Genomic DNA, 26,909 nt, shown 5'->3' with positions numbered 1-26,909 from the left:
TTTCTTTTCAAATCTCATTTATTAAAAACTTGAAAGAAATTATATAAATTGTTGAATCCACGACACAAATTTATGGACCAATGTGAATCCGCCAAATTGCTGTGGGTTACCACAACCAGTGGGGCTTCCCCAGCTGACGATGCCTTCGAGTATCCACCTCCTTCCTTTGGCGGAATCGTCTACAAAGACCATAGGTCCTCCGCTGTCCCCATTGCAGGCATCGGTACTTCCTTGTTCGTAGCCGGCGCAAAACATGTTTTCTGAGACCGTAAGAGGAAGACCAGCCTTCTCATACCCCTTTTCGCATTTTTCATGCCCGACAACTGGCATGACGGCTTGGCGCAAAGTCTCGGAATATTCGTCATCTTCATTCAAGCCCCATCCAGTCACCTACAAACCGCAAATTTATAAGGGCACATCCCAGAGTCATAATCGAGAATAAAATGGAAATACTTACGACTCCTTTTTTGCCGTCGACTATATTGAGACGAGTACTTCTATCGGTTGGTAAACATATTGGTTGGACTCTCGATGTCAAAATGACTGGTATATCTAATAGCACTAAAGCTATGTCGGCATCGTACAAAGTGGGATCGAAGTCCGGATGTACGTGGATCTCCTTAGCCTAAGATTAAATATTCAGTCAAGAAGGCGACTTACAGACTTCTGATTTTTATCAGCGTATAAATGACTTACTCCTCGTTCTTCCACCATATCATCATCGAGCTCGTTATTACGGTGGTACTTTCCAAATTGAAATTTGAAGTTTGACAAAGGAAGGATTTGTCCAGTAGGACTGGTTAAACAGTGAGCGGCTGTTAAAACCCAGCTTTCGCTTATTAGTGCTCCGCCACACAGCAAAAACCACTGATCGTATTCCTTCAAAAACTGAGATATCCCAACTTGCCACGGCCATTGGCCGACTTCAGTAGCGTTTCCATTAGTAATGAATGGCGTTTTCGGTGAGTCCGATCTTCCACAAACTACAAATCATACTTACATTCTTAGATATCGATAAATAATTAAGTTAACAAATTGTATTAATTCATTAATTTACCGGGGACGCAGGTGACTCCTCTTCCGGACCACGTGCCGTCTGACTGACAACGTCTAGATTGCGAGCCAATGATGTCGTAGTAACGTGATTCACACGCGTAGCTTACTCTCGTTCCGACGCGGTAATGTCCTTCTGGTAAAATGACATTCTCCACAGCCTGGGAATCTTTATTTTTATTTGGAAAGAAAACGTCTGAGCTTGTCGGCTTGTACGACAGTCCATTAGGATTAACTCGTTCTTTCGAAGCGTTGTGAGAAGATAAACCAACTCTTATTCTTTGGCCCGGAACCGGTGGTTTCGTAACTACAGGTGTTTCCGAAGTATTATTTGATTTATTTGTTGAATTAGATTCTGAAACATCGTCCGCCTTGTTTGTACTGGTTTCTCTTGTAATATTCAAAACCTGAGCTTCTTCCGAAGTTGCGATGGTGGGAGCAATAGTAGTAATTGATATTACTGTCTCATTAGTCATTCGTTTAGTTCGATTATTTGTTATGGTGCCATTGGTCGAAGCGATCGGTCGAGGTCCCAGATCGAAAGGTCTGGATCGTACTATCCCCCCGCATTTTTGCTGGCTTAAATTCTCATCCGGAGGTAAAATCTTCATGCTTCCATATTTCGGAATTGGAGGATCGGAACACGTACTTACTGAAAGAACAATGTGGTATAAAACATAAAAATATTAAGATTTTAAAACTATAAATGTTAAAGATGGTATCAAACGTTTGTGTTTTAAAATTACAAAAAGTGTATTATATTGCTTTGTTAGCAGTGAGGGGCACCGCTCCTCTCATTGTGAGCGCTTTTGTTATTATGAGCGAAATTGAGCGGCAAAATGTTTTTTTTTTAAAAGAGCGCGAAACGGAAATGAGAGGAACGCCAATTTCAGCGCTCAAAAAGAGCGATTAGAGAGGAGCACTGATTTTACCGCTCAAAAATACGTGAGAGTGAGCGGATATTCGGCTAGCGAGTGCGAGTGGTGAGTGAGCTGAGCGGCTTTTTGGCGAAAATGCCCAACACTGTTTGTTAGTCAAAAAGTATACCGACATTTAATGCATCGTGGTTTTGGATTAGTCCAAGTGGCGTTCTCCGAACAAACTGAAGTGGCTTCTCCGCTCAGATAATGGAGCTCGGCGCAATGATACTTGATGACCGCTCCTTTTCGGAAACCTTTATTTTCACCATCGAACTCGGCATATCCGTTTTGAAGGGGTCCAGGATCGTCGCAGTTTTCTTGAGTATGAAATACTTATCAATCATGCAAGTATCATGAAATGGGACCAAAGAACACTACCTTCGACATAGTCTTTCGGGTTGTAAACGCAGAGAAACGGTGCAGGATCATCGCATTTTCGTAGTTTCCAAAGCAAGAGATTTTCCCTAGATTCAATCACGGTACACAGAGCGCTGGGGCTGTCGTGATGGTCCAATGCGTGATCAAATTCGGTGAACATTTGTGGTTCCTCGTTGTTGAAGGCCTCTTTCCCTTTCCAAACTACGATGGAGTCGGTGTAGTTCACATTTCGTTTCGACAGCAGCCAAAACCTTTGTACCCCTGCTAAATTATGTACGCATATTATAAATCTGGAAAAATACGATATTCTAAGACCTATTAAAAGATAAGAATGTTTGATTTCAAGAAGAAAGTTTATTTCACTCAAAGCTGATTATATGTGATACGGTTTACATAGCTCTATTTCAATCCTGCTATACCGCAAATTGTTTTATATACTTGGCACTGGTATTATTGGTACTTTCAGGAGTTTTTTAGGTGTAGCCCTAGCGAACAACTCCCCGATGTTTAACTCTTCGGGTATAGATTCTTCCGTCAAATCTTTAACAATTTCTATCTTTCCTTGACTAAATGAACCATCTACACCGTCTTTAAGATTATCAACGGCATCTTTTGTTGTACCTTTAGATTTATCCATATTGGCGTTGATTGAGGTTAGAAACGCACCATCTTTCAAATTGGGTAGACTTGTACCCAAGTTGGAACAGGTGCTTTTAGACATTTCGAATGCTTTAGCCTTTTCCACGTAAATAAAACAATATCCGCTAAAGGCAATCCACCCAGTTGGACAATCTAAAAATCGAGAGCTGTTTTTACCAACGAAACAACATTTGTATAGTTATTACACGGGTTGTTTACCAGGTTCTGCGCCAGATGATTTGGCCACATTTTGACTGAAGTAGTTGTAATCGGGGCTGTGTGTGAATCTAAAGCTTATTCCCGCTTCGGGTTTCCTGTTATTATAAGAAAGGTAAATTAAAAATACGACTTCTTTTGAAACGAGAGTCATGTATTCAAACGTCTCTTACACGTTTGACTTTATTCCATTTAAATTACTACTCAAGAAGTCAGAGTAGTGGCCGCTGTTGGTCAAAAAAACGACCCCACCATTGTTAGTAATTTTGCCACCGTGCAAAGCAGCCCTGCAGATCGAGGAGCGGTAATGGTAGATGACAGTCCCATAAATTGGATAGTTGGTCATTGCGCAACCAGGAGGGCAATGGAGGCTGGAATTTTTTGGAGGTTATAGAAAGACTGAGATGCCAAGATGTAACTCTTTCTCACCTGACTGTGACACCATTCTCATCTAGGAGTTCTGCCGCGGTAGTGTCGCAGGTTATGGTTGATTCCGGAACTAAAATATTTTCAAAATTAGTAAAAATCAATGTATGATACGTCTCTACGACGATACCTTTGACGCATGTCGGCGGCGGAAAATTCCAGAGCCCACTAAAGAGGCAGACAATTTCGCTGTTACCGAACATGAAATAATCTTTTTCGCATTGGTATTTAATGAGTGTTCCGTTGAAGTAGCGGTCAGTCACTTGAGGCACGGAGAAAGAGATTTCTCGAGACGATTTCAGCACTTTCAAAGGCTCCGAACATTCATTGACCTTGACTAGGAAAATAATGGAACAGAATGACACGTTCCAGTAAATCGCTTCAGACAATGCGGGCTTAGAAAATCGTGGTTACCGCAAACGGGCAATTCTCGATCCATTTCGCCATCCTTTCCGCAATTGGCGGTTGATGACCCGAAGATGGAATATCCGGGGCTACAATTGAAGGTGACAGCGTCGCCGCTGAGAACGGGTCTTCGAGTCGTTGATATCAACATATTCGGTACCGAATCAGGAACGTCGCATCGCATCGCTGGTTATAGAAGATATTTAGCAGTTGAGTGACTTATGGCACGAAATTCAGGAGCTGAATCACATAAAAAATTAAATACTGCAAGTAGGAGGTGGATGACTCCATTTCAAGAAAAAAAGGCAAGAGATGTGACCGACTCCAGTCAATTCGTGCGTCGGAGGGCATGAGTAGTCGATGAATAGCGGTTTAGAGTGGGGGAATCTGGTTTCCTTCAGGGGCGGACTTATGGCCGGAGGACGACATCCTATATTTAATAGCACTGTCTTACCAGTGCTATTTTCACAGAACCTTCCTTCATATCCCCTGATGCACTGACAAAATCCTTCCAAGTCGCAATCTGCCCCGTTCCGGCAATTACAATCTGAAATAAGCCATATGTTGTTATGTAATACCAACTTTATGAAACTATTTGTTACCTTTTTCACACCAATGCCCGAATCGATTGAACGGACAAGCGGTACATTTACCATTTTCGCAAAATTTGCAGGTGCTGTACCTCTGACAAATGTCCTTTTCTTTTAGCTTATTACAAGGTTTGCAATAAGGTTCCCATCGATAGAAATACGAGCATCTATTCAAGAGTTTAAAGTTACACTCAAATGTTCACTTCAAACGTGTTTCATTTTGTATCTCACTGTTTAATTGGAATTCCAACTTTGTTATGAACATCAGAACCGCACTGACATTGAAACACTAGATCGGGACAAAATCCTAAATCGAACCCAGCTCCGGTATACAAACGCAAATTGCCCAAAATTTGCAAAACTAAACAATTGAAATTCGCGAACGCAAAAATCAACTATCCCTAATAACAAGTTAATGTTGATGTTAAATCATTTAACAAATTTTAAACGAAGATACGGCTTCCTAGTTAACACAGTACAAAATACTTGACAGTTGCCAATAGCCATATGTATAGAAAGGTTTAATTTTTCAGTGATGTAGTCTAATTTTTCACTTACTAACCATTGGATGTTTCCAGAAGTGTACTAAGAATTTTCGTGCGCCATGTAATATCGTTTGCTTTCCCCCTTTCGCGCGGATGAAAATAGTTCGGTAATGCGGCTACAACGATCACGTGACTTCATCGGCCAATTTACTAGGTACATCAGAAAAGTAGTGGCGATGAGCCAAAAAGAAAATCCTCTGACGAAAGGCGATTGGTCGATGGGTCGTTTTTTAGCAGACCTCGGAATTTAGAAAAGTCGTAGTAGGCCTTGGAGATATGTTTGAATTTTGAAAAAGGTATGTAACGGTTATTTTTTCTTATTTATATTGATATTGATTTTGTCAAGATATTAAATTAATAGTAATATTTGTATGTATATTATTAGGGAAATATGGTTGACAAACCCAAATTAGGCCCAACATTTCCTGTAGACTTAGTCAATTATGATGATGAATTTTTTACAACTGATGTCGATGGTCTTCGTCGTGGTTTAATAAATAAGTTAGATTGGTTTTTTGGAAGTCACAGAAGTTGTGCTGGATTTTTTTACGTGGCATTTTAAATCGTCGAGGTTTAATATCAGAATTAACTATGACGTAATTTTCATGGTAACTGACAACTAGTTTCAACTGGTTATAGACTACCACGGTACCACTAAGGCTTAGAGATTACTTCGAATTAAATACCGGGTTAAATTCAATTTAAAATAAAACACCATGACAATAAAAACCTTTAAAATATAAATCGTTATTAAAATTAAGTAACACAACTTTTAAAATTATTACAAATTTTTTAAAAACCGGGTGACGCCATTATACGTTTTTACTGATCTCGGAACACTACTTTTTCTAACCTCTATTCTGATTGGTGACCTCTATTTTTACCATTGTCTGCCGAACGTCTGCTTCAAAAATTTCATGGAATGCTCGGGGAAGGCTAAAAATTAAGCTAAGTAGTACACTTCTTGTTTGTTGATGTTACTATATCAATTTGGTAGTGAGATAGTATTAACTGCTGTGTAATAACTTGTTGGTTTCCTGTAAACTGTTTTATTGCACAATTAACAACAATTATATTATATTCTATTAAAATATAGGTAATGAACAAATGTTTAGTTTGAAAATACACAAAAATAAGTATTTAAAATGAAATATTTAATTCGCTTTGAGAAAAGTATTTAAAATAAAATATTAAATTCGCTTTCAGAAAAGTATTTAAAATAAAATATTAAATTCGCTTTGAGAAAAGTATTTAAAATAAAATATTAAATTCGCATTGAGAAAAGTATTTGAAATAAATATTAAATTCGCTTTGAGAAAAGTATTTAAAATAAAAAATTAAATTAGCTTTGAGAAAAGAACTAAAAAAATATTAAAATCGCTTTGAGAAAAGTATTTAAATAAAAATATAAAAATAAATATGTCCGAAATGAAATGAGGACAAATAAACTTGATAATGAAGAGATTTCGAGACGGAAATGGTGAGTGTTTTGTATAGATTACCCCAAAATGGGCTGCTACAGTATTTATTGTTCAGTTATATGAAATGTTCACTTACTTGTAAAAAGCCAAGCTAGATTTTTCGCCGAACGCAGCTGAAATTCCATCGTGTAAACAATTCATTCACATTAAGCGTTTGAAATAACACGGTACGATGATACTCGTTGAGATATACACTCTTTTTCGCGCCTTTATTTTACCCCTCTCACTTGCCTCCCGCTCGTCGGCCATTGCCTCTGCACTCAGTGGGGAGTCTAGCATCCACTCTTTGGGTTCCCATAATGGAGGATGGGGCTGAAAGGGGAAAATCAAACATGGACGCGCTCAGGAAAATACCGCGAAAAAGAGTGTATTCTTTTCCACGATTGTATCCTAGTATCGATTCATCTTTTTTAAATACTTAAATTCATTAATTTAGGACTGAACGACCTTGCACATTCGACCACAAGATAAGTTTGTTTAAAAATATAGTTCGACGTTTTCAAAGTCGGTTTAACTTCAAGGGAAGATAAAAAACAACAACATGACCGTAGTGGTTTATATCTTCATTTAGAGGCGGAACTAGATTTGACAAAAATTAGATAATTATTGCGCAATGGATTATAGGACCTAGGATGGAAATAATTGAAGTTATTATCCAGTTTAAATCTCAAGGTTTAAGAAATTGCTCCGCATTTGAAACTACTAGGAAAGGCTATATGTTCCCAATTTGAGCGACTTATCTTAATCATTAGTTTAGTTAATAATAAATTAATAATAATAAGAAGCCACCAAATAAAGTAAAACAATGATAATATGACCATTAAATTTAATAAATTAAATTTAATGATCTTATTAAAATTACTTGCTACTCATGAGTACCTGAAATAATGTGAAATAAATAATTTTTTTAAATATCGTAAATTATTGATTTAAATCAGCCTAACAATTTTTATTAATAACTTAAGATTACGATTTGAGGTGTTCTATGATGCGAAGCAAATCTGTGCGAGCAATTCCTCATAGTAAAATAGGGTAAATAGCGAAAACCTTTAACTGATTAGTATTTACAACATTTTAATGTACTTATTATTTTTCAAATAATGCTTTTTCTTTCTTGAAAATTAAGATTTTTCACTGGTCAAAAATCCACTTAAATTATGGCTTGAGCCTGTTTGTTTATTTGGAAACAGGTGATCAGTTACTGGTTGGGACCAGTTGAATTAAATAGGAACAGTACTTGCTAACTTTCTTTGAAATTTTCAACTAATAAAGCCTACCAACCTTAAAATAATCTGAAACACAATTTTCCCAGTATCATCAATTAAAGACGCACAAGTTGGTGTACACCATTATAACAATGGTTTATTCTCAAAAATATATTGTCAAACGCGAATTTTACGGAAATGGGCAATTTAGGTTGGGAGATGTCGTAGGTGTGCAACGGTAATATTTGACCACGAAAATAATTCCTAAAAATTAGGACAGTGATAGCGAGTTCACATAATCACCTATCTATTGATACATCATTATACTTTCTACCCAATATATTTTTCAACCAAAAGACTTTAGTATTCATATAGCAACCTAATTTAACATAAGCTAATCTTAACCTAAAACTAAACTAGCCTAAACCTATACGTAACCTAACCTTAGCTTAGTGACGTAACCTACCGCGGGTTTGGCCAGACACGTTTCCCGGGGCCTCAAAATGAAAAATCTACGAACGACCAAATTCTTCATTCTATAAATAAAATTTTAAACTTCCCGTCAATTGACACAGCAAGAAATAAATTAATGAACCGACTTAAATAATGTAATGTAAATAAAACTATGTAAGTATTCATGTTATATAGTGTTATCCATATTATCCACTATTTCTTCGTTCTTCGTGTTTCCTGCTGTTCCTGGAATAATATACCACTTTACAAAGAAACATTATACTTCGTCAGTCGTGCTAAACTGAATATACGAAGACGTTAAGACAACAATACGTAGTATATTGCGTAATCTACGTAAAGACTAGAGCAGAGATCCTAGTCTTCTAGACGTTAATAGAAATACGAAGCCCGCTGATCTCTAATGCTAAAATTCCATACGGTGACTTTCGGTCGTACGGTTCGTACCATTGAGTTGGAAATAAATAGAGGTACAAATAAATCTGGCTATCACGGGACAATTCTCGTCCATTAAAGAGACTTTGATTGTTTTTATCATTCTACCGTGGCGACATCTTTCATTAGCAACGATAGTTACTCCTTATAGAAATTACCCTCAACCTCACACGGCCTAATGATAAAGTTGATAAAGTTTCCTTATTGGACAAGAACGGCCCCGCGTGACCATGGGAACAGAAATCGTAGTTGTAATTCTAGCAGTACTATCCCAATTCAATGGTTCGTACCACGCTTGCGAAGATGCATCAACGTGTAATGAAATTCTATACGGTCGTACCACGCTGGCGAAGTTAAATAGATGCTTGCTATTACCGTTAAACTCACCAAGCTTTTATGGAAGGGGAAGCTGAATAACTCAAGGGAAAAACCTTTTAACCAGTACGTTTTGCGATAATTTGCAAACTCAACGCGGAAGAAGTAACTCAGATTTTTCAGTCAGTGCCACAAGGTGGGATCGTACCCGGTTCCTCTCGCTATGAGGCGAAAGTGCTAACTACTCCGCCAGCCCACACAAGTATTCTCCAAAGACTTGAATTTTATCGAAATATTTGACGTAAGCCCCAAAATATCTAATAATTAAAATGAGGCCAATCGAGTTTCCCTAGCGTCAACAAAAGGAAGAAGAATTATCGTTCACAATATTAATTATATACCTGTAAAGGAAAGAAGCTCCTTTTTCAAAAGAACTTCATCAATTTTCGCTAGCTTCGCAATTTCCGAAAGTGCTTCATGTGGTACGTACCTGAAACTTGTATTTGCGAAAAGTATCGAGGGTCCAAGTAGTGTGCGTCAGTTAATAATTTTTTGTTATTTGAGAAACGCTCTGTTAAGCTCATTTGAAGCTGATTTTGTAGAGATCAGTTGAGTTGTCAAGCTTCTCATCATCGTATAATTCATCGTTTTGTTTTTTCTTTCGTGAAATACGTCGAACTTTTAGTTCATTTGCCACTAAAATGTCATCTGGCAACTCGTAGAAGTTAAGGTTAAGGTTAGAAATATTCGCAAATTTCGTAGCCTTTTCAACAATTTTTATAAAATCAAGCTGAGTTATTTGGTGTTTTAGGTGCTCAACCATATTCCACGCGGTAAGAAAATCCGAATTCTTGGTTTTCAAGTATTTTGCGACTGGTCCAGCTTTGTCGAAAATTGAAAAGAACACGTGAGCCGTCAAAATTATTTTGAAATCACAAAGCATGTGCAGAAGAGAACTAGCTTCGGAGGTACATTTTGGATCGATTTTCTGTGATTTAATTATAAAATGTAGAGCACTAATTACAGCACAAAATACAGGGTCATCTACTCCAAACACCCAATTTAGAGCCTTTTCGCGAGCCCACCATCTTGTTTGTCCAATTTTCTGAAAGCGTTGAAGTTTTTTGTGTCCAAATGTCTTCTCCATTTCTTTAGTCCAAGCCGTCATTCTTTTGTAAGAGTCACCAAAAAAGGTTGCTAGCCTATTTAGAAATCCGAATAAGATCTTTGTCGCAGCTGTCGCAAATGCAAAGATTAAGCAAGTGACTGTAACACCAAATATAAACGCTATTTTCGTTTTCTTTAGCTATTTGTTCTCTCAACCCTTTATTTTCACTTCTCATATTTGCAGCACCATCAAAGGATTGTCCGATGCAATTATGAAACTTTAAGCCATGTTCATCAAAACATTCTTTAAGCAGTTCATGTAACGCAACTCCTGAAGATTCGGTGACTCGTAAGACTGCAAACAGTACTTCTTTAATTTGTACGTCGTAAATATATCGTAAGCAAACAGCGGCTTGATCGAATACACTGACGTCTTGTGTACTGTCTAATTGGAGCCTAAACTTTCCATTTCCTATCTCCTTAACGGTTTGTTTTCTAATTTAACATAAACAAGCTTTAATAACCTTGTTGATGGTAGTTTTAGAAAGCATTGTTACTAAACCACCTCTCCCACGAGCTGATAAACCTGTCTTTCCTTGATCATTTAGTTTATCTTGCCTTGTTTTACTTTTCGCAATTGATTTTTCTATATGCTGCTTTAGAATGGGATCGCTTTCAGCAAGAAGACGCATAATTTCAAGAAAATTTCCATGGTTTAAGCTTTCGTCGTCTAGTTGGCTTAAAGTTTCGTTTGACGAACTTCCTCGAAACGCTAAATTTTGACGACAAATTAGTTTAACAACATCAAAAACCTTTTTCAAGACATGTACGTTTTTTTCAACTTCGTATCTTCTGGCTGAAACTAGGTTTGGAACAATGGCTGACGCTATTGAATTGTCATTAGCCGCGGCAGTGTAGCTTCCAACAGCTGAGTTGTGGCTTTCGCTGTTTTCGTGTTTTTCAATCGTAACGTAGAAGTGACGGAAATTAGTGCATCCATTTTTAAAGCTGCTGTCTTTGTTTGAAAATGCCACACATATACTGCAATAAAACGCTTGAACTTTAGTATCAATAACAGGGTTCATACAATATTTCAAAAACCATTTTCCCTGATATTTCCAGGTTTTCCAGAGTAGTTTAGAATATTTTCCGGGTGTACTTTTTAAAACAATAGGGTCTCTAAAATGTTAAAAGCATTACTGATACACTTTCTAATATAATATTGTCTAGATTGAACGTATGAATTCAATACTAAGTAATAATTTCAAAAATACTAAAACAAATTGAACATAATTTGGAGTTCTCCTAATTATTTTGCGCGATTTCCCTGATATTTAACCGACTTTTTTGCTTTAAATAAATTTCGCTGATATTTCCAGGTTTTCACTGATTTCCATGGTTGTATGAACCCTGAACATAGAAATCTTATAACATAGAATGATTCCGTATAAATACAAAATGGGCCAATTACATTTTCGGAGGTTTCGTCATTATCAGCCAATCACCATTCAAAGAGTGACTACGGCAACGACTCGTTGCCATCTAGCTTGAGTTGCTGAAAATAATAATTCGATTTTGGATTACGTCACCTTAAGAACCCGCATTTGATTGGCCCACGGCAATCGAGTCACGGCCCCCTGCACGCGCTCACGTGAGAGCGTGCAGGAGGCCGTGATCGAGTTTAATGTAGTTTTTAAACACGGTAGACTGTTTCTTTACTCGTTAAGATTTTTCTCTGATATGCAAACGTTTTGGATAACTATTGCGTTGTTTGTTGTTATGGCTCCTCGATTTTTCATTTCCACATGTAGAAAACGATTTGCGGTGGACGGTAATGTGTCGTTGTACAGGTAAAAGTTTGGGTTTCCTTAAGCCTCGGTGCAATTTGAAATGTTAACAAACGGCGGGCTTTCAAATTGATGATTTGGTAAAAATTACTCCAGGAAGTTCAGTGAGCCTAGTGGAACAACAACTCAGGACTATAATTACTGCAATATCAGTTTTTTTAAAAACACTTTATTTAACATTGTAAATATTGCGACGTTCAATAAGGTTGAGGAAGATAATAAGTTTATTTATAACGAAAAGGAACACGACTGAGTAATAATTTAGAATAATAATAAAAGATAAACGCGACGTTCAGGTCTTGTAGCGGGGACGGAAGATTCTTGGACGAAAATAATACTTTGGCTTAGCGGCGATTTCGGCGGATGAACCTTCTCCTTCCTTCTCCGGACTTAAAACCTAAAACCCCTTCTTTTAAAACCTCCTCTAACCGTCGTTTTTCCACCTCGCTCGAGCGCTCGTTCTTTAATCTCCTCCCCACGCTCTCCGAAGCGCGCGGGCTCTTCACCGATCTCGAATCTTGGGAAAGGTTGTTCTCTGAATGCGTCACATAACCCCCCTTCTCCGGAAGACCCGTCTCGGGTCTATCGTCTTCTCTACGAAAAGCTAGTTTCATTTTGGAGATGTGGACAGTTTCAGTTTGCCGATGTCCCCTGTTTTTGACTCGTACTGTAAAATTGACTGGACCCGTTTGGCGAAGTATCTCAAAAGGACCGTGGAATTGATGAAGTAGTTTCTCTGACCGTCCTCGTTTTCGAGTCGGTTTCCTGACATAGACCCACTGGCCTGGGGTCAAGTTAACTTCCCGGCGATGAGCGTCGTGAAGTATGGTTTGACGGTTTTGGGCTGCTGCGATGTTAGCTTGTGCTATTTCTCGAGCTTCGTCGATTGGGTAAAGTGTTTCGAGGGAATCTTCAGCGACGGGTAAGTTCGATCCATAGGCAAGAATGGGTCTCGTCCATAAACGAGGGAAAATGGCGAGTGATTCCTGGACGGCCGTGTTATAGGCAAAAGTCACTCCCGGTAAAGCGTCATCCCAATCGGAATGATCCTCGGATACATACATGGAAAGCATGTCCGCCAGTGTCTTGTTGAGCCGTTCCGTTAAACCGTTAGTTTGCGGGTGGTATGATGTCGTTCGAATGTGTTTAGTTCCTATTTGCGTCAAGATGTTTTGGGTCATAGCGGCCATGAATTGGGTTCCTCGGTCGGTAAGTAGCTCTTTCGGGGTGCCGTGTCGGAAAACAACCTGTTCCACGAAGAATGCGGCGGCTTCTTCGGCTGTGGCGGCTGGCACTGCCTTGGTTTCCGCCCATTTCGTGAGATAATCAGTACAGATCAAGATAAATGTGTTGTTCTGGCGAGACTTCGGAAATGGGCCCAGGAAGTCCATACCGACACGTGTGAAAGGCATCCCAGTACTGAGAATAGATTGTAGAAGACCTTGAAGTCCAGAGGTGAGCATCTTACGGCTTTGGCAAAGAGCGCAGGACCGCACATACTGTTGGACAGATTGTTGAAGTTTAGGCCAGAAGTACCGTTCGGATAGGCGCTTGAAGGTTCTAAAGAAACCCAAATGACCCGCTGAAGGATGGTCATGTCCAGCATAAAGGACTTCAGTTCGAAGGCACTTTGGTATGGCTAGAAGAGGGCGCTTCCTTGCTTTGCGATATAAAATTCCATCAGTCATTGTATATTTTTTGGCTTGACGTTGCGTCGAAACAGTGTGTACTGCACTCGGGTGTGTGATATAGGTTATGATTGGACCAAAAATGGGATCTTGTTCTTGGAGCTTGATGATCTCTGGTAATTCGATTAATGCGCCAATAACATCAGGATCGTCTGTATTGGCGGTGTCCGGAGTCGGGTTCCTGATAAGTCGGCTTAGACAGTCGGCATTCGAATGACGACGGCCGCTACGATGAACTATTTCCATGTCCTGTTCTTGTTCTTGTAAAGACCAGCGAGCAAGACGATTATGCGGGTCTTTGAGGCTGCGAAGCCAGCAGAGAGAGTGATGATCAGTGACAACCCGAACATGTCTGCCGTGGATGTAAGGACGAAATTGTCCGAGGGCCCATATCAGAGCTAAACACTCCTTTTCGGTTGTACTGTAATTGATTTCTGGCGTTGATAGTGATCGGCTGGCATAGGAGATAACTCGCTCCTCACCATTACTACGCTGCGAAAGGACGGCTCCAATGCCTTTGTTACTCGCGTCAGGGTGAATTTCTGTTGGTAGCGATGGATCAAAATGTCGTGAATTGGAGATTGGGTTAACTTTGATTTGAGCGTTTTAAAAGCTTTGTCTTGAGCTGTGCCCCATATAAATTGGGCTTTAGAACTTCTGATTTCAGTGAGTGGTCGGGCCAGCTTGGCGAAGTTTTTTATGAATCGTCGGTAATAGGAGCATAGGCCAACGAAAGATTGGACTTCGGCACGATTGGATGGCGTCGGGAATTCGTCCACTGCGCGAGTTTTGACAGGGTCCAACGTAACTCCATTTTCCGAAATAATATGGCCGAGATATTTAATCGTACTCATGGCAAAACGGCATTTTTCCGCATTCAGCGATAGTCCGGCGTCACTGATGCGATGTAAAACTTCACGGAGGTGGTTTAAATGAGAGGCAAAGGTTGAAGAATAAACTACGATGTCATCGAGGTAGACCAGACAAGTGTTCCATTTAAGGCCAGCTAGTACAACATCCATAGCGCGTTGAAATGTGGCGGCAGCGTTCGAAAGACCCATTGGTAGTGCATTAAACTCAAATAATCCGTCTGGGGTGCAAAACGCTGTCTTTTCTTTGTCGTCTTCGGCCATTGGAAGTTGCCAGTAGCCCTTGACTAAGTCCATAGTTGAGAAAAACTTTGCACCATGTAGGCGATCGAGGGCGTCGTCCACGCGAGGGAGGGGATAGACGTCACGCTTAGTTATGGCGTTTAAGCGACGAAAGTCTATGCAAAATCTTGGTGACCCATCTTTTTTCGCAACGATTACGACACGAGAAGACCAAGGACTCGAAGATGGACATATTACGTCGTCTCGTAGCATTGTACGAACTTCTTCCTGAATCATCCTGCGTTCGGCGAAGGATGTACGGAAAGGAGGTAAATGGACAGGAAGGTGGCCCTGTGTGTCAATCGTGTGCACCGGTAACTTTGCACGGCGTAGCGGGTCCTTTGCTGCCTTAAAGCAGTGATCAAACTCCTGTAGAAGACTTTCAAGTTCCATCTTTTGGTCAGGTGTGATGTTGGTCGAAATTTCGGAGTTCTTCCAGGAAGGCTCGGATGCTGCTTCTAGGTGGTTTATGTGACTGATAATCGTGGTACTCAGTGACAGAGGTTCGATGGTTCCCAACTTCATTCCCGGATGAATGACCTTTTCCTCCCAAGACATATTAGCGATCGGAGCGGAATCGAACGATGATGATAGAACAGAATATGGCGACGTAAGTCCAGTTTTAGAACGTAGTTCAGAACTTGGAGTGAGTAAACCATCCCGAAACGGTGCTTTACGAGATAGTACAATGGGAACTAGCGTTTCGGTCCAAGGCTTCAGTATGACGGGTTCAGCGATTGTGATGAAGGCGACGATGGGTAGATTTTCAGGTGTGGTATCGTCGGGATCTGTCGATGGGCTTGGAAACCGTATGGTAGGTTCGGATCCGAAATTAAGAACTAGTTTTGTATGTCGACACCAGTCAATTCCCAAAAGAATATCTGCCGGTAGATTTGGTAGAACAATTGCCGAAATCGTGGACTTATTGCCTTCCTGATTGATCACTATTTCAGTTCTTCCTACCGCAAACGCTAAGTGGCCACTAGCTGATTTGATAGGGACACTGCATGGTTGAAGACAAATTCGGTGAGATTCCACAAACGAGGTGCTGATAGCTGTGATGGCCGCTCCGGGGTCAATAAGGGCGGTAGCGGCGTGGCCATTGATTTCGCAGTGTCGTCTAAGTAATGCGTCATTGGCAGAGGTGTATGAATTATCCTCGGCGGCCGTACCCTCTAATACGACCGCTGGTGCTCGTTTCCCGGAAGTTGGGATTCGTCTTCCTGAGGCTGCTGTTGATTGTCCGGGGTTACAGTATTGACCGCGTAGGAGGGGCGGTTTCGACAATGCCTAGAAACGTGGCCGATGTTATTGCAGATAAAACAGATTGGACGACCGTCTGGGGTGCGCATCTGGTCGGCGCGGCGTGGCTGCTGGGTTAGTCGATTTGCGGGTAACTGCCATTGTTGTTGGGTTTTTGACGACAGTTGCAACTCCGTTTGATGGGAAGGTAGAGATCGGTAGTTGGTAGGTATATTTTTTATCATATTAGAGGCATCAGGGCGGAGCGTGAGAGAATTTGTATTTCTAGCGGCGGATCGACTACGAGCGGCTGCGTCTTTAGCTGCCAAGACCAGAGCGACGGCTTCTTTCAAGTCCCCCAATAAAATTGGCTTCATTTTGTACACGTCTTCTACGAGATCGGGACGTAGGCCATTCATAAGTCTTTGGACCTTCTCTGGTATAGCGACGTCTCGACTTAGTTTGTCGCACAGGGCTAAAACGTCGGCGCAGTATACATCATAAAGTTCGTTGGTTCCTTGGCGTCGGTTAAACAATTGTTGTTCAATTGTGGCGTCGTCAATGGTCTTCCCAAAAGTTGATTTCAGTTTGTTTTCAGCCCAGACCCAGGTTATTCCTTGTTTAGAAGCCGAGATATTTCTCCAGTAGGAAGCGGCTGTACCTTCGAGATTGAGAGACAAATACAGAATCCAGTTGTCGGCAGGCCATCCGTTCAATGTAGCGATGGTTTTGAATCTGTACAACCATTCCTCGATGTCTTCGGTCGAATCACCTCGGAATGGGGAGATTTGTTGAGCCATAGTAACAAGAGGTGACGAATACGATTGCCCGGCGCCTCCACCAATGCGACGTTCAATAAGGTTGAGGAAGATAATAAGTTTATTTATAACGAAAAGGAACACGACTGAGTAATAATTTAGAATAATAATAAAAGATAAACGCGACGTTCAGGTCTTGTAGCGGGGACGGAAGATTCTTGGACGAAAATAATACTTTGGCTTAGCGGCGATTTCGGCGGTTGAACCTTCTCCTTCCTTCTCCGGACTTAAAACCTAAAACCCCTTCTTTTAAAACCTCCTCTAACCGTCGTTTTTCCACCTCGCTCGAGCGCTCGTTCTTTAATCTCCTCCCCACGCTCTCCGAAGCGCGCGGACTCTTCACCGATCTCGAATCTTGGGAAAGGTTGTTCTCTGAATGCGTCACAATATCGGTCTTCGTTGAGTACTACCTCTTATGTTGTTTAACAGTGGAATGTTGAATTTAAGCAGAGTGCTAAGCTTCTAAGAGAAAAAGCATATTATTAAATAGAAGGTAAAAATAAGACAATTATCAGTATGATTGTTGCTGTTTAATTCAATGACTGTCATCAATTCGTCATAAGTGTCATTCTTTAGTGTAATGTATTTTTTTCTGGGAGGATATAATTACTTTTCATAAGGTTTTTGTTTATCTAAGTTTCTACAAACATAATAATAAATATAATATTACTTATACTTTAAATGTGAAATAATTGTACTTGTTACTTTTATATTAAAATTATCAATTTTTGTCTGAAGACGCTGATAGATGAAACGACAGGCTACTTTAGGTATCAGTATTGGTGTTACGGTGCTGTAGAACTCACGATGATGGATGATGGTTTTGGATGTGTGAACAGTACAACCGTAAAATGAAACGCAAAGAGATAATACGCGTAGATACGTAGTGATGGCAGTAGTACGGTCTAATTAATATTTAAAACTGCAGAGTTCTGTTTCATCTCATTTTTCACGTTTTTCGTTTTACAGTTACATAGTCTATGGACGGTTTGAAGTGAGAGTGAGTAAAACAAACGAAGAACTTAAAGTAAAACGGTCATTAAACTAAACTAACGAGCTACACGTCAATAATAGAATATATAATAGAATACAAAATAGGATTTGTAAAGCCACATGGAAAGTCATCTTGCAAGGCCTAAGTTAAACGATTAAGATATTTTGACGCCAATCAGCGTCTGGAGCATTTAAAGCAAAGATTCTAGTAGAGCTTGGTAGTAAGGAGTTCAGACTCCCAAGCTCCACTATAGAGTCACGATCTCTACGACTCATTGTAAGTTAATTAAAAAAATTATGGTTACTATTATCTCGTAAATAACTCACGAATGCGCGTTAAAGGTCCTGATTTCCTTGAAAAATATAACGGTGAGATTTCTACGATTCGAGCAGTATAATGTTTTTCAGTTGAGTCTATTGTTCATTTGTTCTAAATCCATTTGCTTTGCTTCACATGCATTCTATTATTTCGTTCAATAAGCACCGTCATTTGAGAAATGTAACCAAAGACGATAGTTAGAAAGATTTTCTAAATTAAAGAGACTTAAAACGGTTTGAAATTAATCCGAAACGTTGGATTTAATAAATAAATATATTGTGAATTTCAAACAGTTTTATCTCTTTAAATTTAGTTTTTCACAATGTGCTTCTCTTAACTTCTATTAGATTTTCTAAATAAAAACTACCCAGGCCAAAAATTAAATTATGCAAACGAATTAACCTTACCTTAAAAACTTGAAATTTGAACTACTAACACCAAAGACAACTAACAATTCTAAGTTATTAATTTACCACGTTTAACGAATAACGATCTGCTATAAGACATGTGTCTGGATACTTTTCAAAATTCAGTAAAGTAGGACTCCCTACTCTATGTTACTTCCACTATGTACGTTGTTCGGATATTTAGGCGACGATTATTCTGCTGTATTTATAAAAATTTTGGCGTAAACTATCGACTTAAAAAAACCTAAACCAATATTTGAAGCAAGCAAAACATTAACTTGAGCCGCCAAGAGGAAAAACTAGATGAGGCCCCTCGCGGTTCCTCTGTACTCAGCCCCATAGGCATTTATGGGGCCTCATGGCGCCTGGGACCCTCCGCATTGCGGGGTCTGCATTGGCGATATCTACGCCACTGAATTTGCAGCCCCTAAAATAGTTTCGACTTAGGCTTAGTGCTAGGCTGACGGCTACTAGACATTTACCCACTAAAACTTAGTAAGGTGACCGGCCCCCTAAGTTAAATTTCAGCGCGGCCCCGTGGGATTTTGCACACCTGCCGACCTGGCCAGTCCGCCCCTGACAGTTATAGTAGAAGTAGTAATTAATGTTAAGAATTGCCGTAGATAGTAGGCCTACCGGACATGGTAGACGTCATTCATCAAATATTATTACAATTATTGTAATAATATCGTACCGGATGGGCTCCAGACATGAGACATTGAGAGGTGGTGTGTTTTTCTTAATTTAATATCGGCAATATTAACGCTCATAAGCCAATTTGAAAGAAGGGTTTTATGATATTCATTTTTCTACATATTCCTTTTAATCTTTGTAATCCTGGAATTAACGGATTTTTTAGTTTTCATTTTGTTTTGCTTTTGATTCTTTTTTAACGAGAACCAACCGAGGTTTGTTGTTAACCTCCATAATTTTATTGTTCCTTTGTCTCTGATGATGATCTGCCAAGCGGTTCAAAACATGTTAGACCCCTAGTACCACTAGGTATATTAAAACTATATATGCAAATCTAAGGAAGTTTTTACCTCTCCGAGGGGACTTTGTCCCCTCGGAGGGGTATTACAATCACCGTGTCTGTCGGTGTGTGCCTGTGGGTGCGACTGGGCTGCGAACGCGTTCGCCTTTTCGGAGCAAAGTGTAATCGCTGCGTACGCAGTTTCTTAGAATCAGGGGAAAGGTTTTTCCAAAAGCGCCCTCTTTTTGTCATTGGGTGTATTATAATTTTCATTTGCGAATTGTGATTGTACATGAAGAATCTTCGACGTTTGGGACGGACCGAATGCTGAGGGTTACGGTGAACGTCTCAACGTCCAAATGGCGGGGTTTCCACCAAATGTTCACGGCATACGGCTTATTATCAATTTGCGATTGTATCGGTCGAGAATTGAATCCGTGCCTTCCTGCATGACAGGCGAGTGTTCTACCACACAACCACCGATACATATTACGCTTTATTGAAAATTATAAACTCAGCTTAGCGGAAGAGTATATTAATAGTTTTTAAAGTCTACATTTTTTACGTATGAAATTTTAAAGGTCAAATCTTGTTTTAGCGCAGTCAGCAGAGATAAGAGGGTTAAAGGGTGGAATCCGTGGGTGGTCCACTTAGTTAGTTTTTTGCAATTTATTTACGGGTTTTCTTATCGACTTAGATATAGTTGTATTAATTCGGTAGCGTTGGTTTGACGTTTATTGATATACGAGCTGTCACAACGTCAACAGGAAGTCTACGAGTCGTCCACTACCAGATGCCGAATATAGCTATTCTACGGGCGAGTGTTGAAATAAAATGAGCGTTAAAGATGCGGCAAGCGAGAAAAATACAAATACCCTCTGTAGATATTTCTTTGATTAAAATTGGCTTCGTATTATATTTAACTGATAAACTTGTACTGTAAATAGGGTTTAATTCAATTGTGCATTGTTTTAGTACGTTTAACTCACTGTTGTAACTACTTAATTTATAATATTCTGAATAAATTTAACTCGGTTGTTTCGTCTCAATTATTTTAATTATAATTAAAATTTTATACCGGGCAGAATTGAACCGGGATTACGTTTTTAGTAAATAACTCTGAATTGCGGAGATATCTTTAAGGGACGTCTCGAGAAATTAATACCACTAGGGACAATTCTTCCGAGGAGAGGTATATTTTGGCTTGCCAACTTGTTTTCCTTTAAATTTATACATATTTCTTTTAATTTATTTTGTTATTAACAATATTATAAGAAAGTTTTCAAGAAACAATAAAGATAATTTTTATAATACAAAGAAATGAGTAATCGGCATCCCAGTATATATGACTATTTCAATATAAATAATTTGAATTATAATTATAAGAAATGTTTAATCCATGGCAAAAATTTATGAACCCAAGTAAAAGCGCTAAATTGTTCGCGCTGGCCGCAACCATAAGGGCTTCCCCAGCTGACGATGCCTTCAATTACCAACTTCCTTCGTTTGCCGTAATGACTTTCAAATACCACAGGTCCTCCGCTGTCTCCAGGGCAGGTATCCGTACTTCCTAGTTCATAGCCGGCGCAAAACATGTTTTCTGAGATAGTATAATTTAGACCCACTTTCTCATAGCCATTTTCGCATTTTTCGTGGCTGACAACAGGCATGATGGCTTGACGCAAAGTCTCCGAATAGTAATTATCCTCATCCAAGCCCCATCCAGTTACCTTCAAATCACATTAATAATATAACGACATTTCTCAAAGATTTAACCACAAACGCAATGAAAATACATACGATTCCTTTTTTCCCGTCTACTATATTGAGGCGAGTACTTCGAGAAGTAGGCAAGCATATTGGTTGTACTCTGGGTGTTAAAATTACTGGTTTATCTAATAGCACTAAAGCTATGTCGGCATCGAACGAAATGGGATCGAAGTCCGGATGCACGTGGATCTCTTTAGCCTAAGAGCAAAAGAAGTTTCATATCATGATAACTACTGCATTGGAATTGACTTACTCGTCTTTCGCTCACCATCTCATCGTCGTACTCGTCATCACGGTGGTACTTTCCAAACTGAAATTTCAAATTTGACAAAGGAATGTGTCGCGCATTGTCGCTTTTTACGCAGTGAGCGGCGGTCAGAACCAGACTTTCACTTATTAAAGATCCACCACAGCTTATATACCAGACATTGGCTTTGTTGTCTAGCTGAGACATCGCAACTTGCCACGGCCATTGTCCAATTTCAGTAGCGTTTCCGTTTTTAATGAATGGAGTTTTCGGAGATTCGTATCTTCCACAAACTACAAGGTCATATTCCGTTTATTAGTTACTGTTAAATATATATTCGCAATTGCTCCCTTGAATTCAATATTAAGTTAATTACTTTACCAGGGACGCAGGTGACCCCTCTGCCTGACCATGTTCCGTCTGACTGACAACGTCTAGATAAAGAACCTTTCATGTCGTAGTAACGTGATTCGCATTCATAGGTTACTTTGGTTCCGACGCGGTAATGTCCTTCTGGTAAAATGACATTCTCATTATCTTGATTTGGAAGGTATAATAATTCGGTGCTTATTGAGGTAACTCGCTCGTTTGAAGCGTTGCTGGAAGACACCTCAACTCTTCTACCTCGGCCCGCGATTGGTACTGGTTTTATTATTACCGGTTTTCCTGAAGTTCTTTGCAAACCTGCCTTTGAAAAAACCGTTTCGTTCGTCATTCTTTTGGAAAGGTTATGTCTTGTTTTCCTATTTCTTGGAGAAGTTTTTGGTTTTCTACGGAAATCAGGCCTGCCGATTCTAGATCGTAAGTGTATTACATTTTGCTGACTTATATTATCCTCCCGCGGTAGCACCTTCATACGGCCATAATTTGGAGTGGGCGGATGAGAACAGGTAATTACTGAAATAGTAATTGGAAATTAGACAGACTTCTTCGAATAAGCTAACGATAGTGCGGAGGAAAGGAAAAAGAGCGCGAAAAGAAAATGAGAAGAGCAACAATTTCTGAGTTCAAAAAAGAGCGAAAAGAGAGAGCAGCGCTTATTTTACCGCTGAAAAAAACGAAAAGTGAGCAAAAATTTTACCGCTCAAAAAAGAGAGAAAAGAGAGGAGCGCCGATATTACCACTCAAAAAAGAGCGAAAAAACAGGAACGCCGATTTTGCCGCTCAAAAATACGTAAGCATGATCGGATATTAGGTTAGCGAGCACGAGCGGAGAGTGAGCTGAGCGGCTCTTGGACGAAAATGCCCAACACTGTTTGTCAGTCAAAAAGTATACCGACGTTTAATGCATCGTGGTTTTGGATTAGTCCAAGTGGCGTTCTCCGAACAAACTGAAGTGGCTTCTCCGCTCAGATAATGGAGCTCGGCGCAATGATACTTGATGACCGCTCCTTTTTGGAAACCTTTGTTTTCACCTTCGAACTCGGCATATCCGTTTTGAAGGGGTCCAGGATCGTCGCAGTTTTCTTGAGTATTAAATACTTATCAATCATGCAAGTATCATGGAATGGGACCAAAGAACACTACCTTCGACATAGTCTTTCGGGTTGTAAACGCAGAGAAACGGTGCAGGATCATCGCATTTTCGTAGTTTCCAAAGCAAGAGATTTTCCCTAGATTCAATCACGGTACACAGAGCGCTGGGGCTGTCGTGATGGTCCAATGCGTGATCGAATTCGGTGAACATTTGTGGTTCCTCGTTGTTTAAGGCATCTTTCCCTTTCCAAACAACGATGGAGTCGGTGTAGTTCGCATTTCTTTTCGATAACAGCCAAGACAAATTTAACTCTGCAAAATTGCGTAGGGTTATTTAAAATCTGGAAAACTTCGTTATTCAAGGACCTAATAAAGATAAAAAGTTTTCGTGATACCTTTAGTTTCATCCAGGGTTGCTTTGATTGATGACAGAAATTGGCCGTCTTTCAAATTCGGTAATCTTGAACCCAAGTTCGAACATATGCTTTTAGACATTTCGAAGGCTTTGACATTTTCCACGTAAATATAACAATATCCGTTAATGGCAGTCCACCCCGTTGGACAATCTAAGAAACTAGATCTATTGCTATTATCGTTTGAGGATTTAAGCTCGTTTCGATTGAAGTAGTTCTTATCCGGGCTGTGCGTGAATCGAAAGCTTAGTCCACTTTCGGATTTCCTGTTATGAACAGAAAAGGTAAATTGCACACGCGGCTTCTTTTGATACGAGAGATTTGCACTAAAATTCCTCTTACGTGTTTGACGTTATTCCGTTTAAGCTACCACTCAAGAAGTCAGTATAGTGGTCGCTGTTCAACAAAAATACGACCCCACCATTGTTAGTAATTTTGCTACCGTGTAGAGCAGCTCTGCAGATGGAGGAGTGGTAATGGTAGATGACAGTTCCATAAATGGGATAGTTGGTCATTGCGCAACCGGGAGGGCAATGGAGGCTGAAATATTTTGGAGGCTATAGAAAGACTAAGATGCCAAGATGTAACTCTTTCTCACCTGACTGTGACACCACTCTCATCTAAGATTTCTGCCCCGGTAGTGTCGCATGTTATGGCTGATTCTGGAACTAATATATTTCCAAAATTAGTAAAAATCAATGTATGATACGTCTCTACGACGATACCTTTGACGCATGTCGGCGGCGGAAAATTCCAGAGCCCACTAAAGAGGCAGACAATTTCGCTGTTACCGAACATGAAATAATCTTTATCGCATTGGTATTTAATGAGTGTTCCGTTGAAGTAGCGGTCAGTCACTTGAGGCACGGAGAAAGAGATTTCTCGAGACGATTTCAGCACTTTCAAAGGCTCCGAACATTCATTGACCTTAACTAGGAGAATAATGGAACAGAATGACACGTTCCAGTAAATCGCTTCAGACAATGCGGGCTTGGAAAATCGTGGTTACCGCAAACGGGCAATTCTCGATCCATTTCGCCATCCTTTCCGCAATTGGCGGTTGATGACCCGAAGATGGAATATCCGTGGCTACAATTGAAGGTGACAGCGTCGCCGCTGAGAACGGGTCTTCGAGTCTTTGATATCAGCATATTCGGTATCGAATCAGGAACGTCACATCGCTTTGCTGGTTATAGAAGATATTTAGCAAATGAGTGACTTATGGCACGAAATTCAGAAGCTGAAACATAAAATTTAAGTACTGCAAGTAGGAGGTGGATGACTCCACTCTTTGATAGATAGGCAAGAGATGCGACCGACTCCAGTCAATTCGTGCGTCGAAGGGCATTGGTATTCGATGAATAGCGGTTGATTCTGGGGCACTCTGGTTTCCTTCAGCGGCGGACTTATGGCCGGAGGACGACATCCTATATTCACAATCGTTTACTTATACACTCATACAGGAAAATAGCACTATGTTACCAGTGTTTGTTTCGCAGAACCTTCCTTCATATCCCTTGTCACACAGACAAAATCCTTCCAAGTCGCAATCTGCCCCGTTCCGACACTTACATTCTGAAATAAGCCATATGTTGTTATGAAAAGGGTTTGAAAACTCATAATACCAACAATATTAAACTATTTGTAACCTTTTTCACACCAATGCCCGAATCGATTGAACGGACAAGCGGTACATTTACCATTTTCGCAAAATTTACAGGTGCTGTACCTCTGACAAATGTCCTTTTCTTCTAGCTTATTACAAGGTTTGCAATAAGGTTCCCATCGATAGATATACGAGCATCTAGTCAAGAGTTCGAAAGTTACACTCAACTCTTCACCTCAAACATAATTAATTTTTCATCTCACTGTTTAACTGGAATTCCAACTTTGTTATTGAGATCAGAACCGCACTGACATTGAAACACTTGATCGGGACAAAATCCTAAATCGAACCCAGCCCCGGTATACAAACGCAAAGTGCCCAAAATTTGCAAAACTAAACAATTGAAATTCGCGAACGTCAAAATCAAATATTAATCGCTAATAACAAGTCCAAATGATATACTCGAATGTTTCTATTTTATCCAGTTAATGTTGATGTTAGAATAGTAGCGCTATTTCGAACTTGAAGACAATCAATTTTACTCGAAATATGTTAACACAGGCTTTTGCCTTCTTTGAACTTAAAACCAGTGTTGGGTACCCGGTATTTAAAATGCAGTGCTAAATACTTCGAGGAAAAATATTTAAAATTAAATACTAAATATTCTTTCGGAATCATTTCAACATAAAATTATTCATTTTTAGTATTTTAAAATACAAAATACTTGACAGTATATGCCAATATATCAAGGTTTAATTTTTCAGTGAAGTAGTCTAAGTACTAACCATTGGATATTTCTGTATCAATTTTTAGCGAGATAGTGACAACTGTTGTGTAATAACTTGTTGGTTTCCTGTAAACTGTTTTATTGCACAATTAACAACATTTCTATTATATTCTATTAAAATATATAGATATTGATTGAATTTTAGACAAAATGTTTAGTTTGAAAATACGTTTGTGAATAATTCAATATTTTATTTAAAATACACCAAAATAAGTATTTAAAATAAAATATTAAATTCGCTTTCAGAAAAGTATTTAAAATAAAATATTAAATTCGCTTTGAGAAAAGTATTTTAATTAAAATATTAAATTCGCTTTGAGAAAAGTATTTAAAAAATATGAAATTCGATTTGAGAAAAGTATTTAAATAAAATAATAAAATAATTTATATAGATTGTAAGTTATAGCGACTTGCACCCATTTACTAAATTAGAAAAACAACAACGATGTTTAAAAGGGAACAAGAAATAAAATGAACTATTTCTTGTTCACTTTTAACTTAAATAACAACTATGCTTAAAAGTTTTAAGCATAGTTGTTATTTTTCTAATTTAGTAAAATATCTTAAGATATTATTTAAAATACTTGGATTTTAAATACTACCCAACACGGCTTATTTCGAAGGCAGTGTCACATTCTTTGTCAACACTATCCTAGCTAGGCCTTTGTCCGAAATGAAATCACGACAAATAAACTTGATAATGAAGAGATTTCGAGACGGAAATGGTGAGTGTTTTGTACAGATTATCGCAAAATGGGATGCTATTTATCGTCCAGTTTTATGAAATGTTCGCTTACTTGTAAAAAGCCAAGCTAGATCTTTCGCCGAACGCAGCCGATTTTCCATCGTGTAAACAATTCATTCACATTAAGCGTTTGAATTAACACGGTACGATGGTAGCCGTTGTAATATTCTATTCCATGATTTCGTCTTTTCTAAATACTTCAAATTCATAAATCTAAGACTGAACGACCTCGCACATTCGG

At 39.3% G+C, this 26,909-nt stretch overlaps 1 protein-coding gene across 1 annotated transcript; it reads right to left on the bottom strand.

The window, feature by feature from the left end:
* Positions 1 to 26,909, bottom strand: LOC149924865 (clotting factor C-like). Its single transcript, XM_090161670.1, has 17 exons — positions 26,721 to 26,909; positions 25,400 to 25,529; positions 25,180 to 25,334; positions 25,013 to 25,105; positions 24,793 to 24,957; positions 24,540 to 24,716; positions 24,256 to 24,462; positions 24,129 to 24,198; positions 3,380 to 3,577; positions 3,210 to 3,304; positions 2,973 to 3,143; positions 2,352 to 2,615; positions 2,105 to 2,290; positions 1,058 to 1,705; positions 697 to 983; positions 458 to 625; positions 1 to 390 (listed from the first exon to the last, which is right to left on the bottom strand). Exons 1-17 carry the CDS (start codon positions 26,767 to 26,769, stop codon positions 40 to 42), a joined length of 3,414 nt encoding a protein of 1,137 aa, XP_090017796.1. The 5' UTR covers positions 26,770 to 26,909; the 3' UTR covers positions 1 to 39.

The sequence above is a fragment of the Leiobunum rupestre genome, chromosome 10, assembly GCF_980474605.1.
Source record: "Leiobunum rupestre chromosome 10, qqLeiRupe1.1.hap1, whole genome shotgun sequence".
NCBI lineage: Eukaryota > Metazoa > Arthropoda > Arachnida > Opiliones > Sclerosomatidae > Leiobunum > Leiobunum rupestre.
Note: the sequence above shows the minus strand (reverse complement) of the source record. Positions and strands in the feature narration are given on the sequence as shown.